Genomic DNA, 26,270 nt, shown 5'->3' with positions numbered 1-26,270 from the left:
CTCAAAAAGAATACATAGCAGCACCAATTCTATCATAGTCTGTCTTGTCTATGATAACTGCATTGAGAAAGATGCTCTGCTTGTTGAGTGAGCATTTCACTTCCTTCTGGTTCTGATTATCTGTCTAATGGTGGTCATGTGGGTTGAAGACAGAAAAGAGGAGTAGTATTAGGAAGTTCAGTATGAGGAAGACTTATTAGACTTATGCATAAACCTAAATTCTGTTGTAATCTGGAAGAGCTGAAGTGCCACATATGCATCTGTTTAGGAGAGCAAGAACTACAAATTTGGTCTTCAGTTTGGCTTGCTTACATCCTGAGAACTCTGTTAGGCCACATGTCATGTATATAGCAGCCTCTGCAACAGTGAAAGCCAGAAAAGGAAGTGGAAAGTCTCAGGGGAGGGGGCTTTCTGTCATGGATTTATGAGCACAGCAAGACTAACAAGCAAAAAGAAAAATGTAAAAGGATCTTGTTCATGTCCCTGACTATATCAAAATTACAAAACCTTTGAAAGAGGGGTATTTCAGACACAGTTTTTACTACCAATGCCTTTCAACAAGATGACATTGTTTGGCTGCACTAGTGAATAATGCTGAATAGCAGATAATTTTAAATTAATTTATATTTGACTTTATAATTTATTATGTGATGTCTATAAACTCTGTGAGGGTTGGAATCACATCTTATATATTTCGTGCATCTTCATAACACCTAGCATGATGCCTATACATGGTTAAAAAATACTATTTGACTTGATGATATTGCTTATTATATAACTTGCCCTTTTTGAAGTAGGTTTGTAGTTCCAAATTTGATTTATTTTGGCTAATATTGGTGAGGGGAGGCCACTAGGTAGTGGAGGTGGAGGTAATTAGCCATGAATTAAAATTTTACTCCATATTATCCAAGTGAATAACCCATATGTACTAATCAAGACAATTTATATAGATTATCACTTCAATTATCTTCTATACAAAGTCAGAATTTAGTAATAAGATAAAATACCCTTTGTTGGATAAACAAAAATGTTATGTCCAGCAAGGGCAGACTGAGACATTATAAAATAAGTTTATGCATGAATTGAAACACAAGTCAGGAGGGACCTAAGAGAATGAAAAATTCTAAGAGCTTTCAAATGCTACATCCCTAGATATGAAGAGTTCAGGAATCCTTCAGATAGTTCACATAACCTGAACACCACTGCTGACTGAATATTCTGCCTTTCTTTGTTTTCTACAATGAATATACAAATTGTCCCCTAAGATTAGTACCTTGAAGGTCTTTCTCCTTTTTTTCTGAATCCTAACCGCTGAAGTCTGTGTTTTCATTGATCCAGGTTGTATATGATGAAGGGCCTCTCTACGTCTTCTCCCCAACTGAAGAACTAAGGAAGCGGTGGATTCACCAGCTCAAAAACGGTGAGAATTATTTGGAAAATAAATGTTTCCGAAGAAAGAAGGAAAGGAAGGAAGAGGAGATAGGTGGGAGGAAAAGGAAAGAAGGAAGAGAGAAATGAGAAAGGAAAAGGAGAAACGTAGAGAGAAAAGAAGAAAAAATGGATAGAAGGGGAGAAAAGAAAGAGAGAGGGAGGGGAGGAGGGAGACAGGAAGGAAGGAAGCAAGGAAAGAAGGAAGGGGATGAGGGAGGAAAGAAAGACAAATATAAAAGAAAGAAACAAAGGAAAGTTTGTATTTTGCTTCAGTATTAGTAATACAACTGAGCTTAGTATTCTATCATATGAATAAAAGATAAAATATTAGACTAAGAGTTTCCCAGTTCTACCACTATCTCTCTAGTGCAATTTTGTAATTGTGGGCACTTCCATTTCTCTATTTATTAAAAAAAAAAAGTCCTATTTTTCACACTGAATACAAGGGTGATGTGGCATTCAATGGTTATGCAATATTTAGAATCCTAAGCATAAAATACCTAGCTCCAAAAAATTAAATAGATGATGTATGAGAGTGCTTGAAGTCAGAGTCAGAGAACCTGGTTTCAAGCCCTCTTTTACCACTTACAAACTGGGTGATTTCTGGCAAGAAGGTCAACAAGCTTCTTTGATGCTCAGTTTCTTCTTCTCAAAAGAGAATAATGGTAATTCATGCCACACCTACCTCTGGGGTTGTTGTAAGGATCAAATGAAGTAATAATACATGTAAAAGCACATGGAAAACTGTAAATCACTGTACACGAAAGCACTGTACATCTCTTTGTTGTGGATAAATATTTCCCAAGGAAATATTTTATATTCCTTGCTTTGTGAGGACCTAAACTTGAACAGTTTCAGCATTTCACATCAACCATACAGTGTGTTCAGATAAACTTGACTGTAAATGCTTGCAGCACAGGATGCATGCACACATATTTGCGTATATATATAGCCACATGTCAAGTGACTGAGAGATTAACTGGTTGAGTTGACATCAGGAAAGGCTGCCTAGAGAAACAGGAAGGATGGCAGACTGATAATGGTATGGTTGGGTTATTGCATGACAGCTCTTTGTCTTAATAAACATTTAGATTCTGATACTCACTGGCTGTCTATACCAGCCTTGTACACTCCTTTGAATGCAAGTTTGATTGGTCAAAATTATATTAGTCAAGTCTTTCAAACTGAAAGGGAACAGGAGGAATGAAGATGAAGGATCATCTATTCAGTTATTGCTATATGCCAGACGTTAAGCTAAATACCTTGTATATATTATCTCATTTAATTTTCACAACCTTGGGCTAAAAACAACAACAACAATAACTAACACTTAATGAGCACTTACTATGTAGCAGGCTCTGTGCCTAGTGCTTCAAATGTATTACTTATTTGATCTTTGCAATAGCCTTAAGAAGTATGTATTATTCCCCTATTTACAGATAAGGAAACCGAAGCTCAAAGATGTTATGTAACTTGCTCATGGGCACACAGTGAATGGTGGAGCCTGAATTCTTATCACATCCCTGTGTCTGTATAACTCCAAAGCCCAAGCTCATTACATAGTTTTGTGCTGCTTGGTTTCCAAGTCCAGAAATTTCACATGTAGTCGGTTGCAAAATATTCTATTGTAAAGCTATGTTGAATATTACAAATAGGTGATATCCTGCACTACACAGTTCAGTTCTTGGCATATTTTAAGATAAGGGGTCTGCTTTAGCCCTTGGGCTACAAAATGAGCAAACTCTTTAATACTGCTTATTGTGATACAGGCTCTTCTTTAAGTTCTTTACATATATTAACTTTGTATTGACCATTTGAGGCAGTTATCCTATCATCCCCACTTTACAGATAAGAAAACTGAGGTACAGAGAGGTTAAGTAACTTGCCCAAAGGCACTCAGTAAATGGCAGTGTCAGGCTTTGAATTCAGGCTCCAGACTCCATGTCCTGAACCAGTATACTATTTCCAGCCAGAGAAATAATTTGCAGAGACTGGGATAGGAGCTCTGCAGGACATATATATTTGTACTTCTTTAGTTCTCTCCATAATACCTCATACAGCGCCTTGCACACAGAAAGGGATCAATAGTTGTGTTAACTGATTTATCCGTGGGAGTAAACAACCACCACCAACTTGGGCTCCACATCGATAAATGGCTAGGTTTTAGCCTGGAAATGGGGAAATGTAAGGCAGACTAGCTGAAGGAGAAATAAGGGAGAAACTGGCATGCTCAAGTTGGTAACTTCTTTACACTTCATATACTAATTTCAAAACCAGTCATAGTTTAGTCCAACAAATATTTATTTATTTATTTTGAGATGGAGTTTCACTCTCGTCACCCAGGCTGGAGTGCAATAGCACAATCTCAGCTCACTGCAACCGCCGCCTCCCAGGTTCAAGCGATTCTCCTCCCTCAGCCTCCCGAGTAGCTGGGACTACAGGTGTGCACCATCATGCCCGGCCAATTTTTGTATCTTTAGTAGAGACAGGGTTTCATCATGTTGGCTAGGCTGGTCTTGAACTCCTGACCTCAGGTGATCCACCCGCCTCGGCCTCCCAATGTGCTGGGATTACGGGCGTGAGCCACTATGCCCAGTCAAGCTTGGTTTCTTAACTCAGATATTAACCTTACAATCTTGATTATATGCTGCTCTTAAAGTTCATTAGCTAAGTAAATTTACAACAGGCTAAAAATAAAGCCAAAATAAATAAACAGAAACACCACCACTTCAGCTGGGTCATCAGTGTGACCAGGGAGTATGGCTAGGCACATCTTTGCCTTCTCTTCCCTTATGTTTCAACAAAGGCATTTTTTTTCCCCCAGTAGTTCCACCTGGGTACAGTCTTATTGAACCCTCCTGGGCTAACAACAGGAGCCAAAAAGTAGGCACCTTCCAACAAATACCATGACTGCTGGGAGATTTAGGTGCAAGTCCTAACAATCCCAGGACAGTCCCAGGTGCTGCCAATGTCAATAGTGAGTCACCCTAGGAGCCACAAAATAATGATGTTATTCCACTCTTTTTATTTTTTGTTTGCTTTTATGTTTTTATTATCCTGCTCTTGGGTAAAATGCACCAATAAGAAATCATTGACATGAAAAGGGGACCTCATGAGAATACTGGTTACCTTTGCAGGGATATTGACTGAAGAGGCATGAGGTGCTGGATCTCAAGGAGGTTAAATGGGTGTGGAAAAATATGGTTTGCTATACACATTAGATCTGTGCACTTTATTATATGTAAATTATACCTCAATTTTATTTATTTATTTTTCTTTATTTTGAGACAGAGTCTTGCTCTGTCACGCAGACTGGAGTGCAGTGGCACAATCTTGGCTCACTGCAAACTCCGCCTCCTGTGTTCAAGTGATTCTCCTGCCGCAGCCTCCCGAGTAGCTGGGATTACAGGTGTGCACCACCAAGCCTGGCTAATTTTTGTATTTTTGGTAGAGACAAGATTTTACCATGTTAGCCAGGTTGATCTTGAACTCCTGACCTCAAGTGATCTGCCTGCCTCGGCCCCCCAAGGCGTGAGCCACTGCACCAGGCCTATACCTCAATTTTAAAAGCACAGTCTCAGATACCTCATATCCAGCTGCCACATTTTCTCATTTCTCATGGTGCTTGCCATGCAAATGTTGTATTCCTGAGGGCTTAACCACAGACTCTGTCTCCATTTCCTTAAATATGGCAGTGGGCCCTTCTATGTTCCAGCACCACAAATATTTGCCTATACTTATTCTTGAATCTTTGTTTGGTCAAGCTCAATAGAACCTATCCTAATTGCAAATTCAAAAGTAGGCAAATGACCTGACCTCACCAAAATGAATAGAAGAATGGCGTTGGCAAATCTCCAACAAACAGTATGAAAAGGAATGATTCATGTATGCCTGAAACAGAATTTTAGACATTAACCTGATAAATACGGATAGAAAAGACCAACCCATCAAGCACTTGGAGAATGTGTACTATTAGGGCTTCCCAATAGGGCTGGCCATGTGCATTAGTGAAGCAAGCAGTCTCCCCTAGCCCTCCCACTTGGACACCCTGCTTTTGCGATCCTTTCCTAAGTAGCTGGAAATACCAGTTTTGGATTAGCCAACAAAAGAAGGGGTGTCATCTTCAAGGGACCTCTTAAGAGGCAGACATTATCTGAGAATGTAGGGAGGTTTCTTAATGAGTGTGCTAGGGGTGGGGAAAGCAAGAAGTCTTATTTCCCCTCATTATCGTATTAGCAAGCTTAGTTTATTAGAGTGGCTAGTTGTCAATTAGGTATTCTTTGGCATGTCTACTGGTGCCCAGCCCTGCAGAAGACAGAGCAAACCTGAGGGTCTTCAAATCCCTAGGTGACGGGGAGTGGCATGGGGGGAGGGGCCAGAGGGTGGATGTGGTAGGATTAATCAATCCTGGCAGGGAGAAGTATCAATGACATTGTTCACAACTACCAGTGCTTAGTAATAACAAAAGGCAGACTTTGGGTTGGTTTTACTATTGCTTTAAAATTCCCTCTAGTGGCTCATGCCTGTAATCCCAGCACTTTGAGGGGCGGGGGTGGGGGTGAATCACGAGGTCAGGAGTTCCAGACCAGCCTGGCCAATATGGTGAAACTACGTCTCTGCTAAAAATACAAAAATTAGCTGGGCTTGGTGGCGCATGCCTGTAGTCCTAGCTACTCGGGAGGCTGAGGCAGAAGAATCGCTTGATCCCAGGAAGCGGAGGTTACAGTAAGCTGCGATCATGCCACTGTACTCCAGCCTGGGCAACACAGTGAGACACCATCTCAAAAGAAAAAAAAAAAAAATTCCCTCTATGCAGTGCAGTCCCTTATAGTCTGCACTCTATCTGAACAGCTCCCACCATTCTGTCCTTGGTACATTGGTGAAGAGGAGTGCTGAAAAAGTCAGGGTGAGGGTGGGCAGGGGAGAATGGTCTCCAAATCTATGTGGAGAAAAGCATCAAAATGGCTCTTAAAAAAAAAAAAAGAACTTTTGTTCATTTGCCTGCAAAATGCACCGGCTACTAGAAGCTTTTAGGCTTTCCCGCAAAGCCTTAAGTGAATGAAGTGTGACTAGCAAGTCATTAAGGATTTGAGTTGTTTCTTTTTCTTTTCTTTTCTTTTCTTTTTTTTTTTTTTTTTTTTTTTTTGAGATGGAGTTTTGTTCCTGTTGCCCAGGCTGGAGCACAATGGCGCGATCCCGGTTCACTGCAACCTTCGCCTCCCGGGTTCAAGAGATTCTCCTGTCTCAGCCTCCCGCATAGCCGGGATTATAGGTGCATGCCACAACACCCAGCTAATGTTTGTATTTTTAGTAAAGATGGGGTTTCATCATATTGGTCAGGCTGGTCTTGAACTCCTGACCTCAGGTGATCCACCTGCCTCTGCCTCCCAAAGTGCTGGGATTACAGGCGTGAGCCACCACACCCAGCCGAATTTTAGTTGTTTTCTACAGTGGAAAGTTTTGTTTTGCTTTTGTCTTTTTTTAAAAAAGTTATGCCAGCCACTGGACCTGGTGGTGAGTGCTTCTAGTCCCAGGTATTTGGGAAGCTGAGGTGGGAGGATTGCTTAAGTCCAGGAGTTCAAGGCCTGCCTGGGAAACACAGGAAGACCCCTCATCTCCAAATAATAATAATAATGATAATAATAATAATAATGATGATGTTATGTGCGATTCTTCTTAGCCGTAAATGCTGAAATGTGTATGTTCTCAAATGTGCATGTTCTTGGACCAGCCTGGGTCTTTGCTCCAGTGTTTGCTGCTGTCAATTATTTCAGTTGTCTTTTCTTATCTCAGTTATCTGACACTACGAACCCTGGGTGACTTTTCTTTCTTTCTTTTATTTCTTGAAACAGAGCCTCGCTCTGTCACCCAGGCTGGAGTGCAGTGGCGCAATCTCAGCTCACTGCAACCTCCGCCCCCAGGTTCAAGCGATTCTCCTGCCTCAGTCTCCCGAGCAGCTAGGATTACAGGCGTGCTGTAATTTTTGTACTTCTAGTAGAGATGGGGTTTCACCATCTTAGCCAGGCTGGTCTTGAACTCCTGACCTCATGATCCACCTGCCTCAGCCTCCCAAAGTGCTGGGATTATAGGCGTTAGCCACCGCGTCTGGCCGACTTTTTTAATTGACTTCATGTTAAGGTTCTTGATATGCCATAGTATTATAAACACCAATACTAATTCCTCCTCTCTGCATCCGCTCTATTCTTTGCAAAATACTTTTATTCTGGGAGATCTTTTGGGCCTCACAACTCCATGAGGGAAATGAAGCTGCTGTATTACCTCTGGCAATGAGCTCAGTCTACTTCAGTGGCCCTAGGAAGAGTCAAATCATGTTGATTCTAGAGGCAAAGTCACCTTCATTTGCCCTTGAGATCAGCTCTGTTGACTATTCTATATAGAAAGCCTCATGCAGAAGTTCTCACTGAGGCTAATTATCTCTAAAGGATCACTCAAGGAACTGAGAAATCAGTATTACAAGCTGGGGAGATTGGCTTGGGCACATTGTTTCCCTTATCTGGGAAACAAGCACCATGATGAATACCTGCCTTATAGGAAGATTGTAATGGCTACTGGGAAAACATAGATAATATATTTCTGTTATTGGGCTCTAGAGCCATCAGATAGTCTTATCTCGTTGCTTGGGAGATAACTCCTCATCACAGACCACTAAAGAAAACTGCATAGGAAGTGTCTGGGACCAGGGCACAGTTAGGCAGGCCAGTCATGTGAGCCAACCGGTCCTGAGATCTGCTTTCCTTCAGGTTGGCCAAGGAGGAGAGAGTTGTTTGAAGTTCACCACTAAGCTCAAAGAGGAAAACATGCAAATGGTGGCTTCTCCTCCATGTCAGACATGATCTCTCTCTTCTCTCCTACTACAGTAATCCGGTACAATAGTGATCTGGTTCAGAAATACCACCCTTGCTTCTGGATCGATGGGCAGTATCTCTGCTGCTCTCAGACAGCCAAAAATGCTATGGGCTGCCAAATTTTGGAAAACAGGAATGGAAGTAAGATATCTGATCAATGTAATTTCTTCCTCCTTTGACTCTGTTTCTATCACTCTCCCAAGGGTCTGTCAAGCCCAGGGACATAGCATAAGGTTGTACATTTTGGGTGCTAAACAAAGGGTCCTGGGGGAGGGAGGAGGTACATGGGGGCTGAAATCCAGTTGGTAATCTGCTCTCCGAGCTATGTGACCTGGCATGCCTAGCTACTTTTTCTAACTTTCCTAAAGGCACTCAATATGGACGGCAAAGTCCCTAACCAAACCTGTCCTTGGGCCCTTTCCTAAAGTACATTCCATATCATCACTGGCTTCTTGTTTTGCAGGCTTAAAACCTGGGAGTTCTCACCGGAAGACAAAAAAGCCTCTTCCCCCAACGCCTGAGGAGGACCAGGTATACAGGGAAACTGGGTGCTGCCACTGCTTAAATGGAAATTTAGAGTCAAACTCTGAGAACACTCCAGAGTCTTAGAATTACCCTGGGACTTGGCAGTGTTAATTGGTATTCTTGCTAAGACAGGGAATTTGTTCTTCTAATTAGGATTTTCTCTTCAGTGAAAAGATAGAAGGCTCTATCTTTAACCCTGTAATCCAATCACCTGTTTAGAACAAAGCCTGATTTTTTTAATGGAAAGTTTTCTGGTTTTTTTGTTTCGTTGTTTTTGTTTTTTTGACACGCAGTCTCTCTCTGTCGCCCAGGCTCGAGTATAATGGCACAATCTCGGCTCACTGCAACCTGCACCTCCCAGGTTCAAGTGATTCTCCTGTCTCAGCCTCCTGAGTAGCTGGGATTACAGGCACGCACCACCACACCCAGCTAATTTTTGCATTTTTAGTAGAGATGGGGTTTCATCATGTTGGCCAGGCTAGTCTTGAACTCCTGGCCTCAAGTGATCTGCCCGCCTTGGCCTCCCGAAGTACATTAATTATTAAACGCTCCATAGATGGTCTTTATATGCATGCAAGGCTGAGAACTCCTGCACTGGTGCTTAAAAATAGTTGTTGAATGACTGCTGAGTAATATTTTATTATGCCTGGTTTGAGTGTCTTGAGTAAGCAGAGAGTTGGGAGAGAAAAGAAGAGTACTTGATATCTAGACAAACCCTCCTACCTTTTCTTCTAACTACACAGATCTTGAAAAAGCCACTACCGCCTGAGCCAGCAGCAGCACCAGTCTCCACAAGTGAGCTGAAAAAGGTTGTGGCCCTTTACGATTATATGCCAATGAATGCAAATGACCTACAGCTGCGGAAGGGTGATGAATATTTTATCTTGGAGGAAAGCAACTTACCATGGTGGCGAGCACGAGATAAAAATGGGTGAGTTCACACCAGCCCTTCCTGAGCCCGGTCCCCACCCATTCCCTACACGTGAAAAGTGCTGCAGCATAATTCCCCTGACCAGCATCCTCATCAAAGACTGTTCTTCCCACACCAAACTGAATATGCTGTCCCTCCAAGTACTTCCCAGTGTGCAGCTCTCTATACATGGCCTCTACCACCTCTCTGAGCCTCTGTTGTTGGGCACATATAACCAATGTGACATGTGCAGAAGCTCCGCACCTCACTGGCTCACTGCCTAACCATACATCAGAGACGTGGTTGTCTTTGAGGGAGGTGCATGATACATATACCTCCATTTGAGATTTGTTCTGAGCTCAGGGATGTGGGCATATGAATCTGTCTCCTGGAGGATGGGGAGATGCTGGATGAACTGCCACATTGTCTTCTTCACAGGCAGGAAGGCTATATTCCTAGTAACTATGTCACTGAAGCGGAAGACTCCATAGAAATGTATGAGTAAGTATGTTTATGTCAGTCCACAATCTTCCAGGAGGAACTCTCTCTCTCCCTCCATATATATATATATATATATATATATATATATATATATATATCTCACACACACACAAGTGTATATATGTATACATACACTGGTGTATATATAGGTATATTATGTATACATACACAAGTGTATATATATACACTTTTTTATACTTTGAACATTTTTTTTATTTCAAGATATATATTAAAATTAATGTCATCTGAATCAAATGATGCCACCACCTCAAATTAGTGTGTCTGTCTTACCTTTACCCCCCAAACACCCTCCACTTATGAGAGCTGGAGAGGTCACCATGCCCTCAAATTCAGAAGAATCACACTCAAAGAAAAAGGAGTTGATGACCTGATGAAAGAATTAAAATGTCAAACTGCTACTGTTGTTCTTTCCTCCCTAATCATGGAAGTGGATTGTTCTCAGGTGCCCCAGTCCCTGATCTCTTCCCTGCAACTCCCTGCTGCCTGCCTTTGCCTGCTACTCTCCATTTCCATGAATCTTCAATGCCAACCTGGGTTTGGGAAAGCGATACAGTGTGCTATGCATGTGACAGATGGTCAGTAAATAGGGTTTGAGTGAGTTGACTGAATCACCGGCATGGACAAACCCTGGAGGGTGCTGTAACCTCCAATCTGCTTATGACCAGGAGCCACTCAAGCAGCACTCTCCCTTCACAGGTGGTATTCCAAACACATGACTCGGAGTCAGGCTGAGCAACTGCTAAAGCAAGAGGTAAGTGTGGAGCCACTAGCACACAGCATTCTCCTTGCATAAGTGAGGATCTTGAACTGAGGGCCTGTTCTGCCCCCCACCTTTGGACAAGGCAGTGTCAAAGCTGCCATCGTCTGGGGTCCCAATTACACCATTTTTTTTTTTTTCTGAGACGAACTGTCAGTCACCCAGGATGGAGTGCAGAGGCGCGATCTGGGCTCACTGCAACCTCCGCCTCCCGGGTTCAAGTGATTCTCCTACCTCAGCCTCCCGAGTAGCTGGGATTACAGGCACAAGTCACCACACCCAACTAATTTTTGTATTTTTAGTAGAGATGGGGGTTTCACCATGTTGGCCAGGCTGGTCTTGAACTCCTGACCTCACGTGATCCACCCACCTCGGCCTCCCAAAGTGTTGGGATTGCAGGCATGAGCCACCATGCCCGGCCTGCACCTTTTAATATTAAAAGCAATGAGGCTGTAGCTCAAGCGTGGAACTTGGCAGTAAAATCAGGGGTTGTTCTATTTTCTCTCTCAAGTTTGGGCAGGTGGGATGCAGGTGTGAGCACCACTTCCTCCTACAGACAGCTTCTTTTTTGTTGTTTCAGGGGAAAGAAGGAGGTTTCATTGTCAGAGACTCCAGCAAAGCTGGCAAATATACAGTGTCTGTATTTGCTAAATCCACAGGGTGAGTGCTACTATTCCAAGGCCCTGAGGACAAAGAAGAGGGGTACCCTCCCAATAGCTCCTTGATAGTGTGCCCGTCCCACTTCCTCTGTCTCTGAAACTCAAAACTCATCTCACTTCACTTCCTGGGTTCTGCTGACCTTTGTGCCCAAGTTACTGACTAAGCATCCACTTCTTCAGGGACCCTCAAGGGGTGATACGTCATTATGTTGTGTGTTCCACACCTCAAAGCCAGTATTACCTGGCTGAGAAGCACCTTTTCAGCACCATCCCTGAGCTCATTAACTACCATCAGCACAACTCTGCGGGTGAGTACCAGGGGCAATTGAGAAGGGGGTTACGGACACCAGGATAAGCAATGTAAGACAAGGTGATAAGAGAAAGAATCCACCTCACAGGACAGTGTGAATTCACTGTGAAGGGAAATACCTGTGATATTGGGTAGAAGCTGGTAAAGAGGTGGTCAGAGGCAGGCCTACACCCAACAGGGACTGACTCTTTATTTGGTGACTGATGCTCAGTGTTAAGAGAAGACACAAAAGAGGCTGGTGGCTGATTCATCAGCAAGTATTCATCGAGTTCCTACTGTGTACTCAGCGATGTCCTCAGTTCTAGAGGAGAACACAGGAACATTCTGAGTTGAGGTCCTTGTCCTCAGAACATACAGGTTAGACAACATCAGAAGAAAGTTTCTAAGCACTGTAAAAATTCTAAAAACTGAGAGATCAGTGAGGGCATGGATATGGGGGAAAACTTCATCAAGAGGGTAGGATGTGAGCTAAGCCTCAGCTGGGAGGTGGGAATATATTCAGTTAGGCGGTGTGTTTCAATTAGTATTTTTTCTTTTTTGTCCCTGAAAAGTATTTTGTGAGAGGAGAAACCTCTGGAAATATGTGGGTTCACAGAGGTCTTCTGGGATTCAAAACGTACTAGAAAGATACACACCAGAAGTGTGAGGCTTTAAGTGAGGAGGCACTTAAGTGTGAGGCATCCCACCTCCTACACCACGCCAACAGCATGACCTCTATCTCTGTTTCAGGACTCATATCCAGGCTCAAATATCCAGTGTCTCAACAAAACAAGAATGCACCTTCCACGGCAGGCCTGGGATATGGTAACTCCTTATTTCTCTGGGATAGGGTGGACTGGCCAGTTGCAAAAACTACCTTTGCTGGCCTTGCCTTAGGGAGTGTCCTTGAGGTACCCTGTTCTGCATCAACTGCCTCGAGGACGCTCAAGACAGATCCAAGCAAAGGTTATTCACTGATTTTCTTCCTCTAGTGGCTACTACTGGGACTGCAAAAACATAGATTCATAAAGGGCTTTGTCGTTGTCTTGGGTCTTTTTGTCTTTTATTTTTAATTGTGGAAAAATTTTCAGTACTATCCCTGAGTTCATTAACTACTATCACTGACATAATCATAAAGGGATTTGGGGAGGTTGCTTAGTCTATCTTCTTGCCTTATGGCCACCTTGAACCTAAAATTCCCAGATTCCTCTAACCAGTTAATCCCCTGTCTCTGAGATTGACTTAAGCAAACACAGATTAGTACTTCTAAAAATTTCCCTTTTACTACTTTTCCTATTTCTACCCCAGTAGGGATTCTTATCTATTGTAAGAATTATACATTCATGACCCCAAAGAATCACACCAAGACTTTGTTGTTAGGATCATGGGAAATTGATCCAAAGGACCTGACCTTCTTGAAGGAGCTGGGGACTGGACAATTTGGGGTAGTGAAGTATGGGAAATGGAGAGGCCAGTATGATGTGGCCATCAAGATGATCAAAGAAGGCTCCATGTCTGAAGATGAATTCATTGAAGAAGCCAAAGTCATGATGTGAGTTATAGCCCAAACTCAACTCTCAATCTATTTGCTGGAGTCTAGGAATTCACACAACAACCCACTGAGGTTTAAAGATGACTTACAGTGAGAGAGGTTTGGGATGAGGGATTGAAGTTAACCTTCAACTGGTGGTAGTCCTAACTGCTAAGATAATGGTTTCTGTGACTTAGATATTGGTTGAGAATAGTGGTGATCATGGGTGTGTACCATCTCAGTAGCATTTGGGGGTAGATGTAGAAAATTAAACTTTCAAAAGAAAGACAGATTCTAATTTAGCCTTAGCATTCTTTCATTCCTGGACTCATTTCCTTTTCAATTGATGGGCTCCAAATCCCTGCTTACTTCCACATATTAAGCACTTTTGGGATTTAGGGTGGAAAAGAGGAAAATAAACTTGCTGGTATGACTCCTTATCTGATGCTCTACTACTAGGTCAACCCCTTCCTCCACAGCCCCTTTATTGCTAGTATGCAGAGCCAAAAGGGAAAGACTAGATCCTTGCCTTTCCTGTAGGAATCTTTCCCATGAGAAGCTGGTGCAGTTGTATGGCGTCTGCACCAAGCAGCGCCCCATCTTCATCATCACTGAATACATGGCCAATGGCTGCCTCCTGAACTACCTGAGGGAGATGCGCCACCGCTTCCAGACTCAGCAGCTGCTGGAGATGTGCAAGGATGTCTGTGAAGCCATGGAATACCTGGAGTCAAAGCAGTTCCTTCACCGAGACCTGGTGGGACCTTAGAAGAATTGGCTTAGGACCAAGGGCTGATGGGGTGGAAGTAGCAGTGGAAGATATATCATACATGGTTGAGGGGGGCTGCTGGTGCCATCATTTCAATTTTATCTAGAAAATACTGTAAGTTAGGCATGCCTCTGCCCCAATGCTGAGCCCATCAAATATCTCCAGCCTCAGCTCCATGAAGTCTGCCATGGTGGGAATCAGAGCAGTCACTCACCCTCAACCCTCTACAACCTACAAGAAAATGGTGGGGTCTTTCAGTGGCCGTTCTGAATTTGGAACAGAAGGGACTGTGCTTTCCAATGGGACTGCTCCTGTCATGGGGTCATCATTTGGTTCCTTCAGAGTCACATACTGGGACCTGTGGATGTATTTGGCCCACGTGTGTTTTTGTTTTTTTAATGTTATATAATAATTAGCAAACCCTTAAAAAGAAACATTTAACTTAAAAAAAAAAAAAAAACCCTGGAATTTCCAGCTTCTCTTGAAAATCTAGACCATCTGGAAATACCAGGTCCACATTCTCACAAACCACTTCCTTTCCTTTAGACCAGGCGTGTACTCTCCATTTCCTGCAATCTCCATCCACTTCACTTCACTCTTGCTTAACTTGCCTGGCCCCTGTAAGCATCAGAGTTTGTGCCCCTGTTTCTTTCGGTCAGGCCAAGGCTCAAATTGTCCTAGTCTCATTGGCAGAAAAGCAGAAAGCAAAACAAACTTACTTCTCATTCTCCTTTTTTGTTTTTCTTTTCGAGATGGAGTCTCGCTCTGTCACCCAGGCTGGAGTACAGTGGTGCCATCTCAGCTCACTGCAACCTCCGCCTCCCGGGTTCAAGTGATTCTCCAGCCTCAGCCTCCCGAGTAGTTGGGATCACAGGCACCCGCCACCATGCCCAGCTAATTTTTGTATTTTTAGTAGAGGCGGGGTATCGCCATGTTGGCCAGACTGGTCTCGAACTCCTGACCTCAGGTGATCCACCCACCTCGGCCTCCCAAAGTGCTGGGATTACAGGCGTGAGCCACTGCACTCAGCCTCTCCCTTAATTCTTTCAGCATACCAGTGAGGGAATGGGGTAGTATGGAATTGCCCATGAGAATGCAATCGTTCTGTATGTCCTCAGTGCTTTACCTAGGACTACACAGCAGGTTGCTTTCCACATGGTGGAAATGAATCAAAATTTCTTGGTGGCATCAACAGATTCCTATTAGGTGGGAAGATGTCTGTAGTCGAAGGAGATGAGGCTTCCGTGCCTTCATTCTACTGGTCAGCAGAAGCTTTGTGCCTTTAACCTCTGTACTGGGGACGGAGTCTCACTGGTATCTGTTTGCACTACAGGCAGCTCGAAACTGTTTGGTAAACGATCAAGGAGTTGTTAAAGTATCTGATTTCGGCCTGTCCAGGTGAGTGTGCCTTTTTCATCTTTCCCTCCAGAAGTAAAAATAGCACAGTATGAAACATGGGTAGGTGTTATAGTTTTAATCCTCTCCTTTTCTTTTTTTTTCTCTCATTCTAGTGTTTTCTGCCTATCTTTCTATTCTTTTTCTTCCTCTGAGTTATTTAAGCCACCTCTTCCATCCTTTTGTTTTATCATCATATCCCTTTCCTCCCTTTCTCCCTTTATCTCTACCTCCTCTTTTTTTTTTTTTTTTTTTTAGCTATTTCCCCAATACCTTATCTCGATCTATTAATCCTGATGACTTTATTCCATTACTCCTCCTTTCTTAATCAAATTCCCAGTGACAACTGCAGATAAAAGGAAGGGAAGGAGAAGAGTAGAGAAAGAAAAGGTATAGAGAAGAGGAAGGGAGTACCTACTAGATCTTATTTCACTTCATCCTTCTTGTAACCATATTGTCAATCAGGAAAGCTCAATCAGATAAAAAACAGGAAATTCATTAAAAGTAACATTTGTAGAAGATACTAGTTGAGAAGGAGAGACTTTTGAGAAAGCCTGTAAGTGTGTGTTTGTAACACTCTTGTGAGCGTGCCAAGAAAATGTAAGCAAATACCAAGCTCTCCAAATCCTAATGACAACAAGTCCTGGATCCCTTGCAGGTATGTCCTGGATGATGAATACACAAGCTCAGTAGGCTCCAAATTTCCAGTCCGGTGGTCCCCACCGGAAGTCCTGATGTATAGCAAGTTCAGCAGCAAATCTGACATTTGGGCTTTTGGTAAGTGGATAAGATTACACAGATTATACGGCTCAAAGGAAAAGAAATGCAATGCGAAAATTCACACTTTGCAACCTCCACAGAGAGACTGTTCTTGCTTTCATTCATCCAATCCTTGGGGAGTGCTTACTGTGTGTCAGCCACCACAGGGGTTTCTGAGGATAAAAACTAAACTGGACATGATCTCTTGTCTTTTTAGAACTTAAACCATGTTAAAGAAAACAATTCATTCAGTTTTCGACAGCTTCTGAATACTGATTATGTACCAGGCACTCTGCCAGACCCTATAACTACAAAGACAAATAAGATGCTGTCTCTCTTCTAGAGGAGTTAATAGTCTAGCACGACCCTGATCTCCATCTAGTGTGGTCAGTACTATAGCAGAAATTTGGGCAAAATGTAAAAAGCACAGAGTGGGGAACCAACTGATTCTAATCTTTGAGGTTGATCTAGGAAGACTAGGACCCCCTGCTATCCAAAAAGACTGCAAACTAATTTAACACTTTTTTTCATCTTCTAGGAGTTTTGATGTGGGAAATTTACTCCCTGGGGAAGATGCCATATGAGAGATTTACTAACAGTGAGACTGCTGAACACATTGCCCAAGGCCTACGTCTCTACAGGCCTCATCTGGCTTCAGAGAAGGTATATACCATCATGTACAGTTGTTGGCATGAGGTGAGTGTGAGTGTTTTATGACCTCTTAAATTATTTCCTTGAATCTACTTGCCCATTTAGCTGGCCATTCAGCCACAGACTAATAGCTGCACACATTCTTTTTTTCCTTTTTTTTTTTTTTTTAAATATTTGAGACAAGGTCTCGCTCTTTCACCCAGGTTGGAGTACAGTGGCGCGATCTCAGCTCACTGCAACCTTCACCTCCCAGATTCAAGCAGTTCTCGTGTCTCAGCCTCCCGAGTACTTGGGATTATGGGTGTGCACGACCACACCCAGCTAATTTTTTTTTTTTTTTTTTTGTGACACAGTCTCGCTGTCACCCAGGCTGGAGTGCAATGGCGCGATCTTGGCTCACTGCAACCTCTGCCTCCCGGGTTCGAGCGATTATCCTGCCTTAGCCTCCTGAGTAGCTGGGACTACAGGCAAATGCCACCACGCCTGGTTAATTTTTGCATTTTTAGTAGAGACAGGGTTTCACCATGTTGGCCAAGCTGGTCTTGAACTCCTGACCTCAGGTGATCTGCCCACCTCGGCCTCCCAAAGTGCTGAGATTACAGGCGTGAGCCACCGTGCCCAGCCAATTTTATATTTTTAGTAGAGATGGCATTTTGCCAAGTTGGCCAGGCTGATCTCGAACTCCTGGTCTCAAGTGATCCGCCCACCTCGGCCTCCCAAAGTGCTGAGATTAGAGGCGTGAACCACCACGCCAGACCTTGCACACATTCTCTGACCTTGGCCTGCACCTCGATCATCCGATGGCCAGAGGCTTTCCCAGGCCCACTCCAATTCTCACTAGAGTGTCATTAATACACTCCAATGCCAACTCAGCTTTAGGGAGTGGGGTGTTGTGGGGCCATGTCATCTAGCATAAACAGGCAGCCAGAGGCACTCAGACAAGTGAATGGGCATTACAAAACAAAAGTCATGAAAGTTTGTTCATTCCTTTGTGTGTCATTGACCCTTTCTTCTACTTTATTAGCTGCCTACTGTTTCTGGCTGAGTCCTAAATGAGATCTTTTTTTTTTTTTTTTTTTTTTTTTTTGAGACGGAGTCTCGCTCTGTCTCCCAGGCTGGAGTGCAGTGGCCCAGTCTCGGCTCACTGCAAGCTCCACCTCCCGGGTTCATGCCATTCTCCTGCCTCAGCCTCCCAAGTAGCTGGGACTGCAGGTGCCTGCTACCATGCCTGGCTAATTTTTTGTATTTTTAGTAGAAACGGGGTTTCACCATGTTAGCCAGGATGATCTTGATCTCCTGATCTCATGATCCGCCCACCTCTGCCTCCCAAAGTGCTGGGATTACAGGCGTGAGCCACTGGGCCCGGCTAAATGAGATTTTTAAAAAAACCCTACTGCTTGAAAGAGAACTAAAATAGGTAGTGGGGTTTTTCTGTTTGCTTTGTTTTGTTTTTGCTTTTTAATATGGTGCATTGTGGGGTATGTGGGTAGGTGTAGTATTTTGGAAATAGAGAAATCTGTCCTACTACTATTAAACTGCTTTGCTCCTCTTACCTCGAGTTCTTCCCAAGATGCCTTCTCGACTTTTCAGTAGATCCTTGGCAACCTAAATTTCTAGTAGGAAATAAGTGCTCAACTCTTCAGAGTGTCTAACAAGTGCATATGTGAATCTGGAGCCCTCTTGGTGAGGTGAAAAGTGGGTATCTGGATCCGAGCATGGCTCGATTCCCTCGAACAAATGACAGATCACAGAGAAAGGGTACAGAATGGGAGGACTCCTTCTTTCTCCTGTGTGATGCAGGATTAAGGGTGATTGGCTATGCTCCCTCCCAACCAGGACCTTCTTACTCTGCTAATTAAAAATGATTTCAGACAGGTATTTTATCCACAGCCTGTTTACAGGAGTGGTCAAAATTGGATGTATATCAGAAACCCTAAAGAGCTCTTAAAAATGCAGATTACTGGCTGGGCACGGTGGCTTATGCTTGTAATCCCAGCAGTTTGGGAGGCCAAGGCGAGCAGATCACGTGGTCAGGAGATCGAGACCATTCTGGCCAACATGGTGAAACCGTGTCTCTACTAAAAATACAAAAATTAACCAGGCGTGGTGGTGTGCGCCTGTAATCCCAGCTACTCAGGAGGCTGAGGCAGGAGAATCACTTGAACCTGGGAGGCGGAGGTTGCAGTGAGCCAAGATCCTGCCGCTGCATTCCAGCCTGGGTGACAGAGTGAGACTCCATCACAAAAAAAAAAAAAAAAAAAAAAAAAAAAAGCAGATTACTGGGCCTTTTCTCCAGAAATTCTCATTAGGTGTGCCTGGAGTGGAACTCAGAAATCTCTTTTTAAACTTCCCAGGAAATTCTGATACTCAGCTAAGTTTAAGAATCACTGAATTAAGGAATCAAGAAATTGATGACCATTGGTTCTGACAGATTGAGAGCATTCTGGCATGAATGTTCCCTAAACCACCAAATACTAAATACCTTGGGGGCTTATGGGCCATGGCCATCAAAAAGAACCTAGTCTTAGGCTGGGCGCGGTGGCTCACGCCTGTAATCCCAACACTTTGGGAGGCTGAGGCGGGCGAATCACCTGAGGTCAGGAGTTCAAGACCAGCCTGGCCAACATGGTGAAACCCCGTCTCTACTAAAAACACAAAACTTAGCCAGGCATGGTGGCATGCACCTGTAATCCCAGCTACCTAGGAGGCTGAGGCAGGAGAATTGCTTGAATCCGGGAGCTGGCAGTGAGCTGAGCTCGCACCACTGCACTGCAGCCTGGACAACAGGGTGAGACTCTATCCAAAAAAAAAAAAAAAAAAAAAAAAAAAAAAAAAAAGACCCTTAGTCTTTGTGTTACCAGAGAGTGATAACAAAAACAAAACAAAACAAAAAACCCTTAGTCGTTTTGTTACCAGAGAGTGGTAACACAAGGTTCCAGGTACTCAGAATCCCTGCTCAGTGATACAGCCTGTGGTTTTCAATTTTTTTTTTTTTTTTTTTTTTTGAGACAGCGTCTTGTTCTATCGCCCAGGCTGGAGTTCAGAGGCCTGATCTCGGCTCACTGCAACCTCCGTCTCCCAGGTTCAAGCGATTCTCCTGCCTCAGCCTCCCAAGTAGCTGGGATTACAGGCGTGCACCACCATGCCTGGCTAATTTTTATATTTTTAGTAGAGACGGGGTTTCATCATGTTGGTCAGGCTGGTCTTGAACTCCTGACCTCGTGACCCGCCCGCCTCGGCCTCCCAAAGTACTGGGATTACAGGCGTGAGCCACCGCGCCCGGCCCGGTTTTGAAATATTAATCACTAAAAATTAAAAATTATCACATGAGATTTCTGTTCGCCAACCACTTGAACTTGTTTGGTAGCCATTTTTCACTTGAGGATCCAAAATAAGAATGTGTTGTGTACAGTTACATAATGAACTTGCCCTCAATTTTGATCAATGTGATTGTCAGTTTAATTTGCAAATTGTTCTTATCACACTAATAACCTGAGTTACTAAAGATGAAAAGTGCACAAATACTTTATGGACAGCTGCTATTTCTTTTCTTTTCTTTTTTTTTTTTTTTTCCTTTTGTGATCGACAGGGCATGCTACTGGGCATAGAGCATGTAGTTAATAAACATTGGCTGCTTACTCATTGCATTTCCCTTGAATTCTGGATTCTAGCCACTCTCACTTTACTTTTCTTTGGTTTTAGAAAGCAGATGAACGTCCCACTTTCAAAATTCTTCTGAGCAATATTCTAGATGTCATGGATGAAGAATCCTGAGCTCGCCAATAAGCTTCTTGGTTCTACTTCTCTTCTCCACAAGCCCCAATTTAACTTTCTCAGAGGAAATCCCAAGCTTAGGAGCCCTGGAGCCTTTGTGCTCCCACTGAATACAGAAAGGCCCCTCTCTACATCTGGGAATGCCCCTCTTCTTTGATTCCCTGGGACAGTGGCTTCTGAGCAAAGGCCAAGAAATTATTGTGCCTGAAATTTCCCGAGAGAATTAAGACAGGCTGAATTTGCGATGAAAACATTTTTTAGGAGGGAGGATGTAAATAGCTGCACAAAGGGGTCCAACAGCTCTTTGAGTAGGCATTTGGTAGAGCTTTGGGGGTATGGGGGTGGGTGGGCAGAATTTGGCAAGAATTAAATGGTGTCATAAAGATGGGAGGGGAGGGTGTTTTGATAAAATAAAATTACTAGAAAGCTTGAAAGTCTTTGGTATCTCTATTAATCATGCAGCCTCCCTGAAGCACCCTATCTCAGTATTCCAGAAAGCTGCTGTGTGGCATTAGTTTGGCATATTCCTACACTGAGAACTCACAGGATCCTCCGGGTTTAAGCCCTCTTGTTAACTCCTGCCTCTGAATCAGGGATGCATTATGCCAAAACAATGCCTGTCACAGCAGGCATGCAATATTATTTGAATGAATCTGAAAGTTGGGCACAAACTGCCAGTCTCATTTCCCTACGTCGGGAGAGGAAAACTTCATCAAAAAACGAAAGCCAGTGGCCCAGGATAGCCAAATAACCGACCCAGCTGTCCGGTCAGCGCACAACTCTGGTAGCTCAGAAAACGCGGGCCAATTTGGAAAGGGACAGGGGCGGAGCTGTTGGGCCAGCACGGAATGGACCACGTGGTCTGAAGTAAATTCCTTTTCTCCTTTGTTTTCTTTTTGGAATAACATCTCAACGGCACCTCGGCTCTGGGCTTACTAAGCCCTGCGATCTCAAGGCGCAAGGCTGGGCGCAACCAGAGGGTTGCGGGGTTGCGGGATTGCGGGCTCCAGGAGTGGGACCCGCCGACTCCGGGAACTAAGCACACGCGCCAAGGCTTGTGAGGCGGGGGGTGGAGTTAGGCGCCTGCCTTGCGCCGACGCAGTGCATTCACGGGGGCGGTCCCAGAGGCTGTGAGCTGTGGTTCCGGTTCCGTCGCGGAGACACGTGAAGGTCGGCGAGTTGGTGCGGAGTTGGTCTCTGCAAGCCTGGTCGCCCTGGGATGGATTCCTCCTCTTCTTCCTCCGCGGCGGGTTTGGGTGCAGTGGACCCGCAGTTGCAGCATTTCATCGAGGTAGAAACTCAAAAGCAGCGCTTCCAGCAGCTGGTGCACCAGATGACTGAACTTTGTTGGGTGAGGAGCCTGGGGCTGGGACCTGAACGGTGTACCTACTTTCCCTCTGTCCTTGTACCGCGGGACTCTCGACAACGTCGGGGATTCGGGGAGGGGGTAGGCACCTGGCAGCACCCCTTGATTTTCTCAGGTTCCTGTGGCCTAGCCGGATGGGAGAAGGGTGACTCCGGTTCTCTGGGGACTGTCATTCCGGACCTCGGCTTTGTTGGTGCAGAGGACTGGGTATCAAAGAAGACTTATGCCACTGGACACCCAGCACTTTCAGGCACCCGAGGTTGAAGCTGCCTAGTGCTGGTCACCAAGACTGATTGGAGTCCCCAGTACTGGGATTTTATTTTTGGCAGCCCGAATCCCAGAGAGTCAGTGAATCAGTGAATCTGCTATTCCTGGACTTCTCGGGATTTACCTTCATTACCTAGTTCTAACCCTCTCCGCTGAGAAATGAGTGGCTCCAGCCCACTAACTATAAAAGTGGTGTAATCTCTTCCAACGTACATACTTATTTGCTTTCTTGTTGGATTGTTGTGTAATACCAAGCCGTTTCGGGTCTGAAGGTTGAGGAATTGAGCCTGCCCTGTGAGGGGACTTTGGCAAAAGGGTGGAAGGCATTTGCAGCTTGACAACGTGTTCTGCTTGCCAAGGACAGCTCTCCCTTAATGCACACAATTCACCGAATTCAGAGGCCAAGGATAATTTTCCTTGGAATTAGAGGGTCTGAGGCTTGTGTACATGGCAGAGAATAATGAACGAAATTTTTGAACCACTTAACTTGAACTATATACAGTCATTGGTTTCCACAGGCCCTTTCCCATAAACTTACGGTATTGCCGGATTATGACACCTACCAGATGCTTACTTAACTCTGGTCTGCCTTGGACCAGAGTGCTTTGATTCTTTTTAAAAAATATCTGTGATTGGTTACTTTGGGGACAGTAGGGCGTGTGGTTAAGTACTATTGCAAGAATCTGTAAGCTGCCAGGCGTGGTGGCTCATGCCAGCACTTTGGGAGGTGGGTGGATCATTTGAAGTCAGGAGTTCGAGACCAGTCTGGGCAACATGGCAAAGCCCTGTCTCTACTAAAAATAGAAAAAATTAGTTGGGCGGGGTGGCACCCGCCTGTAATCCTAGCTACTCAGGAAGCTGAGGCACGAGAATGGCTTGAACCTGGCGGAGGTTACAGTGAGATCATGCCACTGCACTCCAGCCTGGGTGACAGAGCCAGACTCTGTTTCAAAAAAGAAAAAAACAAAAAAAAAAAAGAAAGGAAAAAAACCTGTAAGCTATGAACCCTTTAGGAAAATTCATACAATTTTCCATTCATCGTGACAGGATTCAAGAATCTCTAGCTTAAGTAGACAAGGTTATAGAATCTCAAGTCATAGATTTTTTTCTTCTTTGGTAAGTTTTAGTGTATCTTGCTGTAATGATTTATCCTTTCACCCTTTTATTCTGTAGTTAACTTAAAGGCATTTAGTGCAAACAGCATTGTGGAGTTACAACCAAATTCATTGAAAGGTTACTTCACTTGTATTTTGCCATTTTCTTGCTCTGGAATATCCCAGCTCTGCCATTTTCTGGCCCTATGACTTTGGGCAAAGTATTTCTGTGCTGCAGTTTCCCTCTTTGTAAAATGAGGATTTGTAATAGTATCTATTCCATAGGATTGTTGTAAGAATTTAATGTAAGGCTAGAGAACATTGCTATATACTTGGTCAGCTGCCAAATGTGAACTATTATTAACATATCAGATACTATTTTTAGGTAGTTTTTTTCTCTAAGCAACAAGAAAGGGACCCCTGCCCCCAACCGTCTTTTTCTTTCCAAGTTCCCTTTGTGATTCTGTATCTTGTCCTGAGCAGGAGAAGTGCATGGACAAGCCTGGGCCAAAGTTGGACAGTCGGGCTGAGGCCTGTTTTGTGAACTGCGTTGAGCGCTTCATTGATACAAGCCAGTTCATCTTGAATCGACTGGAACAGACCCAGAAATCCAAGCCAGTTTTCTCAGAAAGCCTTTCTGACTGATCTCAGCATTACCTCTTTGGAAAAGGAAGGTAGTTCAAGAAATGAAGAGCTGTTGATGGGATGATTGAAGAAACGGCTATGAGAGGATTTGCTCCCATCTTTTGTTACTCTTGGGACATCCTGTCATCTGAGAATGAACAAAGACCAATTTTTTGTGTGTGTGAAGCTTGAGGGTCATATGTTTGCTTGTATTTTTCAATGCTAATCTTGTGAAAATAATTGACAGGTGAATGGAAAACTCTATTTAGATGCATATTACTGTACATGGGACTATGCTTTTCTCAAAGCCCCATTAACTGCTTCCTATAATTTTGATAGTGGGACCACATACGTAAAAATCTCTCATTTGTGTGGGGTCATTTCTGGTTTCAGGGGAGATCCTTGTGTTTATCAGAAAGGGCAGAAGTGGGGGAAGAATCATTTGGTGTCCTTATCTAGTGTTTGATTATCAGTGCTGGAGAAAAAGATCTGTAAGAGTATTTATACAGTATACTTCAGTTTTCTTGATGATCTCCCTTTCCTATATGATGATTTGCTTAAATATCCATATTAAGTATAGTCTCAAGGTAGGATAGGTAGCCTTAGAGTCTAGAGGCCTTTACTTATAAAGGAATCTAGCCAGTGAATATAATTCTTATTACTAGACTGCCACAAGGAAGAAGTTAACTTACCCTGTATATCAGGGTACAAAAAATTCAATGATGTGCCTAAATAAGTTATAAAGCTTTAGGCCAATCAGAAGCTAACAGCAGTTTCAGGTAGAGGTGCATGCCTAATGTTAATTAGTGTAGACTCCATTTATTGCATTCTTTTGATCACTGAAATAAAAGCTATATAAGATTCACCTCTGTGATTGAGAAGGCATTCTATTGCAGTTATTATCTGCAACCCGGAGAGATTTAGCATGGGCTGATTCCAAGGCTAAAATACAGTCAGTCAGTCTGGGTGCCTGCTCTGTGTAAGGTACAGCACAGTATTCCAGGGGTTCCTGACCTTTTTGAGAGAAAAGAGAACCTTGAGATGAGATGGGAAGGGAAGCAGTTCTGTGTTGGCAGTCAAGTCCCTGAGTACAGTAGGGGTTGTATTGACTGGATTCTCCTCTTCTTATTTCAAATCCTTGTAGACTGGAGTATAGACCTAAAATGGACCTACTTGTTGGGAGCCTCTAGTGCAAATCCATGAAATCTGGGGAAATGAACATCTCTAAAAGCTTCAAGTTCCTGTTAGATTTTCCCCATAAAGGTACTACAAGGAAATTCTTTTTTTTTTTTTTTTGAGACGGAGTCTCGCTCTGTCACCCAGGCTGGAGTGCAGTGGTGGGCTAATTTTTGTACTTTTAGTAGAGATGGGATTTCACCATGTTGGTCAGGCTGGTCTCAAACTCCTGACCTCATGATCTGCCCACCTTGGCCTCCCAAAGTGCTGGGATTACAGGCGTGAGCCACCGTGCCCTGCTGGAAATTTTTTTAAATCATGATGAAAATACAGTTAAACATTTAAATTCATACCTGTGCCATTGTTTTTAGTGACAGGATTTCAGCAGTGCACAGAAGCAAAGTCCCTGCCCTTGAGGAGCTTGTGGTCTAGTTAGGGGAGGTAGACAATAAACATATAAATATGTCATTGTAATAAGTGCCATGGAGAAAAAAACCAGAGTAAGGGTGTTAGGGAATATTTATGGAGTGTGCTTATTTTATTTAAGATGGTTTGAGACGGCCTCCTTGGGAAGGTGGCATGTCAACAGAGACCTGGATGAACTAAGCAACCAAACCTTGTGGGTGTCTGAGAGAAGAACATTGCAGGCAGGAGTTAACAGTAAGTCCAAAGGCCCCAAGGTAGGAACTGCATGCATGATGCCATGGAGAACAGTCAAGAGGTCATTATGGCTGGAGTAAAGTAAATTAAAGAGAATGGTAAGAAATAAGGTTGGAGAGACCGGGTGCGGTGGGCTCATGCCTGTAATCCCAGCACTTTGGGAGGCCGAGGTGGATGGATCACCTGAGGTCAGGAGTTCAAGACCAGCCTGGCCAACATGGTGAAACCCTGTCTCTGCAAAAAAT

At 43.7% G+C, this 26,270-nt stretch overlaps 2 protein-coding genes across 3 annotated transcripts in view; both read left to right on the top strand.

Moving 5' to 3' along the window:
• Positions 1-21,272, top strand: part of BTK (Bruton tyrosine kinase) — a 37,023-nt gene extending 15,751 nt beyond the window's left edge. Inside the window, exons 5-19 of one of the 2 annotated variants that reach the window (XM_010359645.2) lie at positions 1,339-1,420; positions 8,310-8,438; positions 8,761-8,828; positions 9,566-9,753; positions 10,171-10,233; positions 10,951-11,005; positions 11,592-11,671; positions 11,851-11,978; positions 12,710-12,784; positions 13,340-13,511; positions 14,031-14,247; positions 15,593-15,657; positions 16,313-16,431; positions 16,952-17,109; positions 20,767-21,272. In XM_010359645.2, coding sequence (XP_010357947.1) covers positions 1,339-1,420; positions 8,310-8,438; positions 8,761-8,828; positions 9,566-9,753; positions 10,171-10,233; positions 10,951-11,005; positions 11,592-11,671; positions 11,851-11,978; positions 12,710-12,784; positions 13,340-13,511; positions 14,031-14,247; positions 15,593-15,657; positions 16,313-16,431; positions 16,952-17,109; positions 20,767-20,838 — 1,671 coding nt within the window. In that variant the 3' untranslated portion in view covers positions 20,839-21,272. The remainder of the gene's footprint in view (positions 1-1,338; positions 1,421-8,309; positions 8,439-8,760; positions 8,829-9,565; positions 9,754-10,170; positions 10,234-10,950; positions 11,006-11,591; positions 11,672-11,850; positions 11,979-12,709; positions 12,785-13,339; positions 13,512-14,030; positions 14,248-15,592; positions 15,658-16,312; positions 16,432-16,951; positions 17,110-20,766) is intronic. The other variant, XM_030933942.1, reaches the window with a different exon arrangement.
• Positions 21,273-21,732: 460 nt separating this feature from the next.
• Positions 21,733-25,060, top strand: TIMM8A (translocase of inner mitochondrial membrane 8A). The gene is made up of 2 exons (XM_010359646.2): positions 21,733-22,189; positions 24,049-25,060. The coding sequence occupies exons 1-2, from the start codon at positions 22,058-22,060 to the stop codon at positions 24,208-24,210; spliced, it is 294 nt and encodes a 97-aa protein (XP_010357948.1). The 5' UTR covers positions 21,733-22,057; the 3' UTR covers positions 24,211-25,060.
• Positions 25,061-26,270: the final 1,210 nt, after the last annotated feature.

The sequence above is a fragment of the Rhinopithecus roxellana genome, chromosome 7 (assembly GCF_007565055.1).
Source record: "Rhinopithecus roxellana isolate Shanxi Qingling chromosome 7, ASM756505v1, whole genome shotgun sequence".
NCBI lineage: Eukaryota > Metazoa > Chordata > Mammalia > Primates > Cercopithecidae > Rhinopithecus > Rhinopithecus roxellana.
The sequence above is the reverse complement of the archived record's forward strand: the minus strand, read 5'-3'. Positions and strand labels throughout refer to the sequence as shown.

Excerpts from the sequence above, each read along its gene's own strand:
- TIMM8A (XM_010359646.2), top strand. The coding sequence starts at position 22,058 with ATGGATTCCTCCTCTTCTTCCTCCGCGGCGGGTTTGGGTGCAGTGGAC. Across the intron at positions 22,190-24,048 it reads AGATGACTGAACTTTGTTGG|GAGAAGTGCATGGACAAGCC; the intron begins GTGAGGAGCCTG and ends TGTCCTGAGCAG.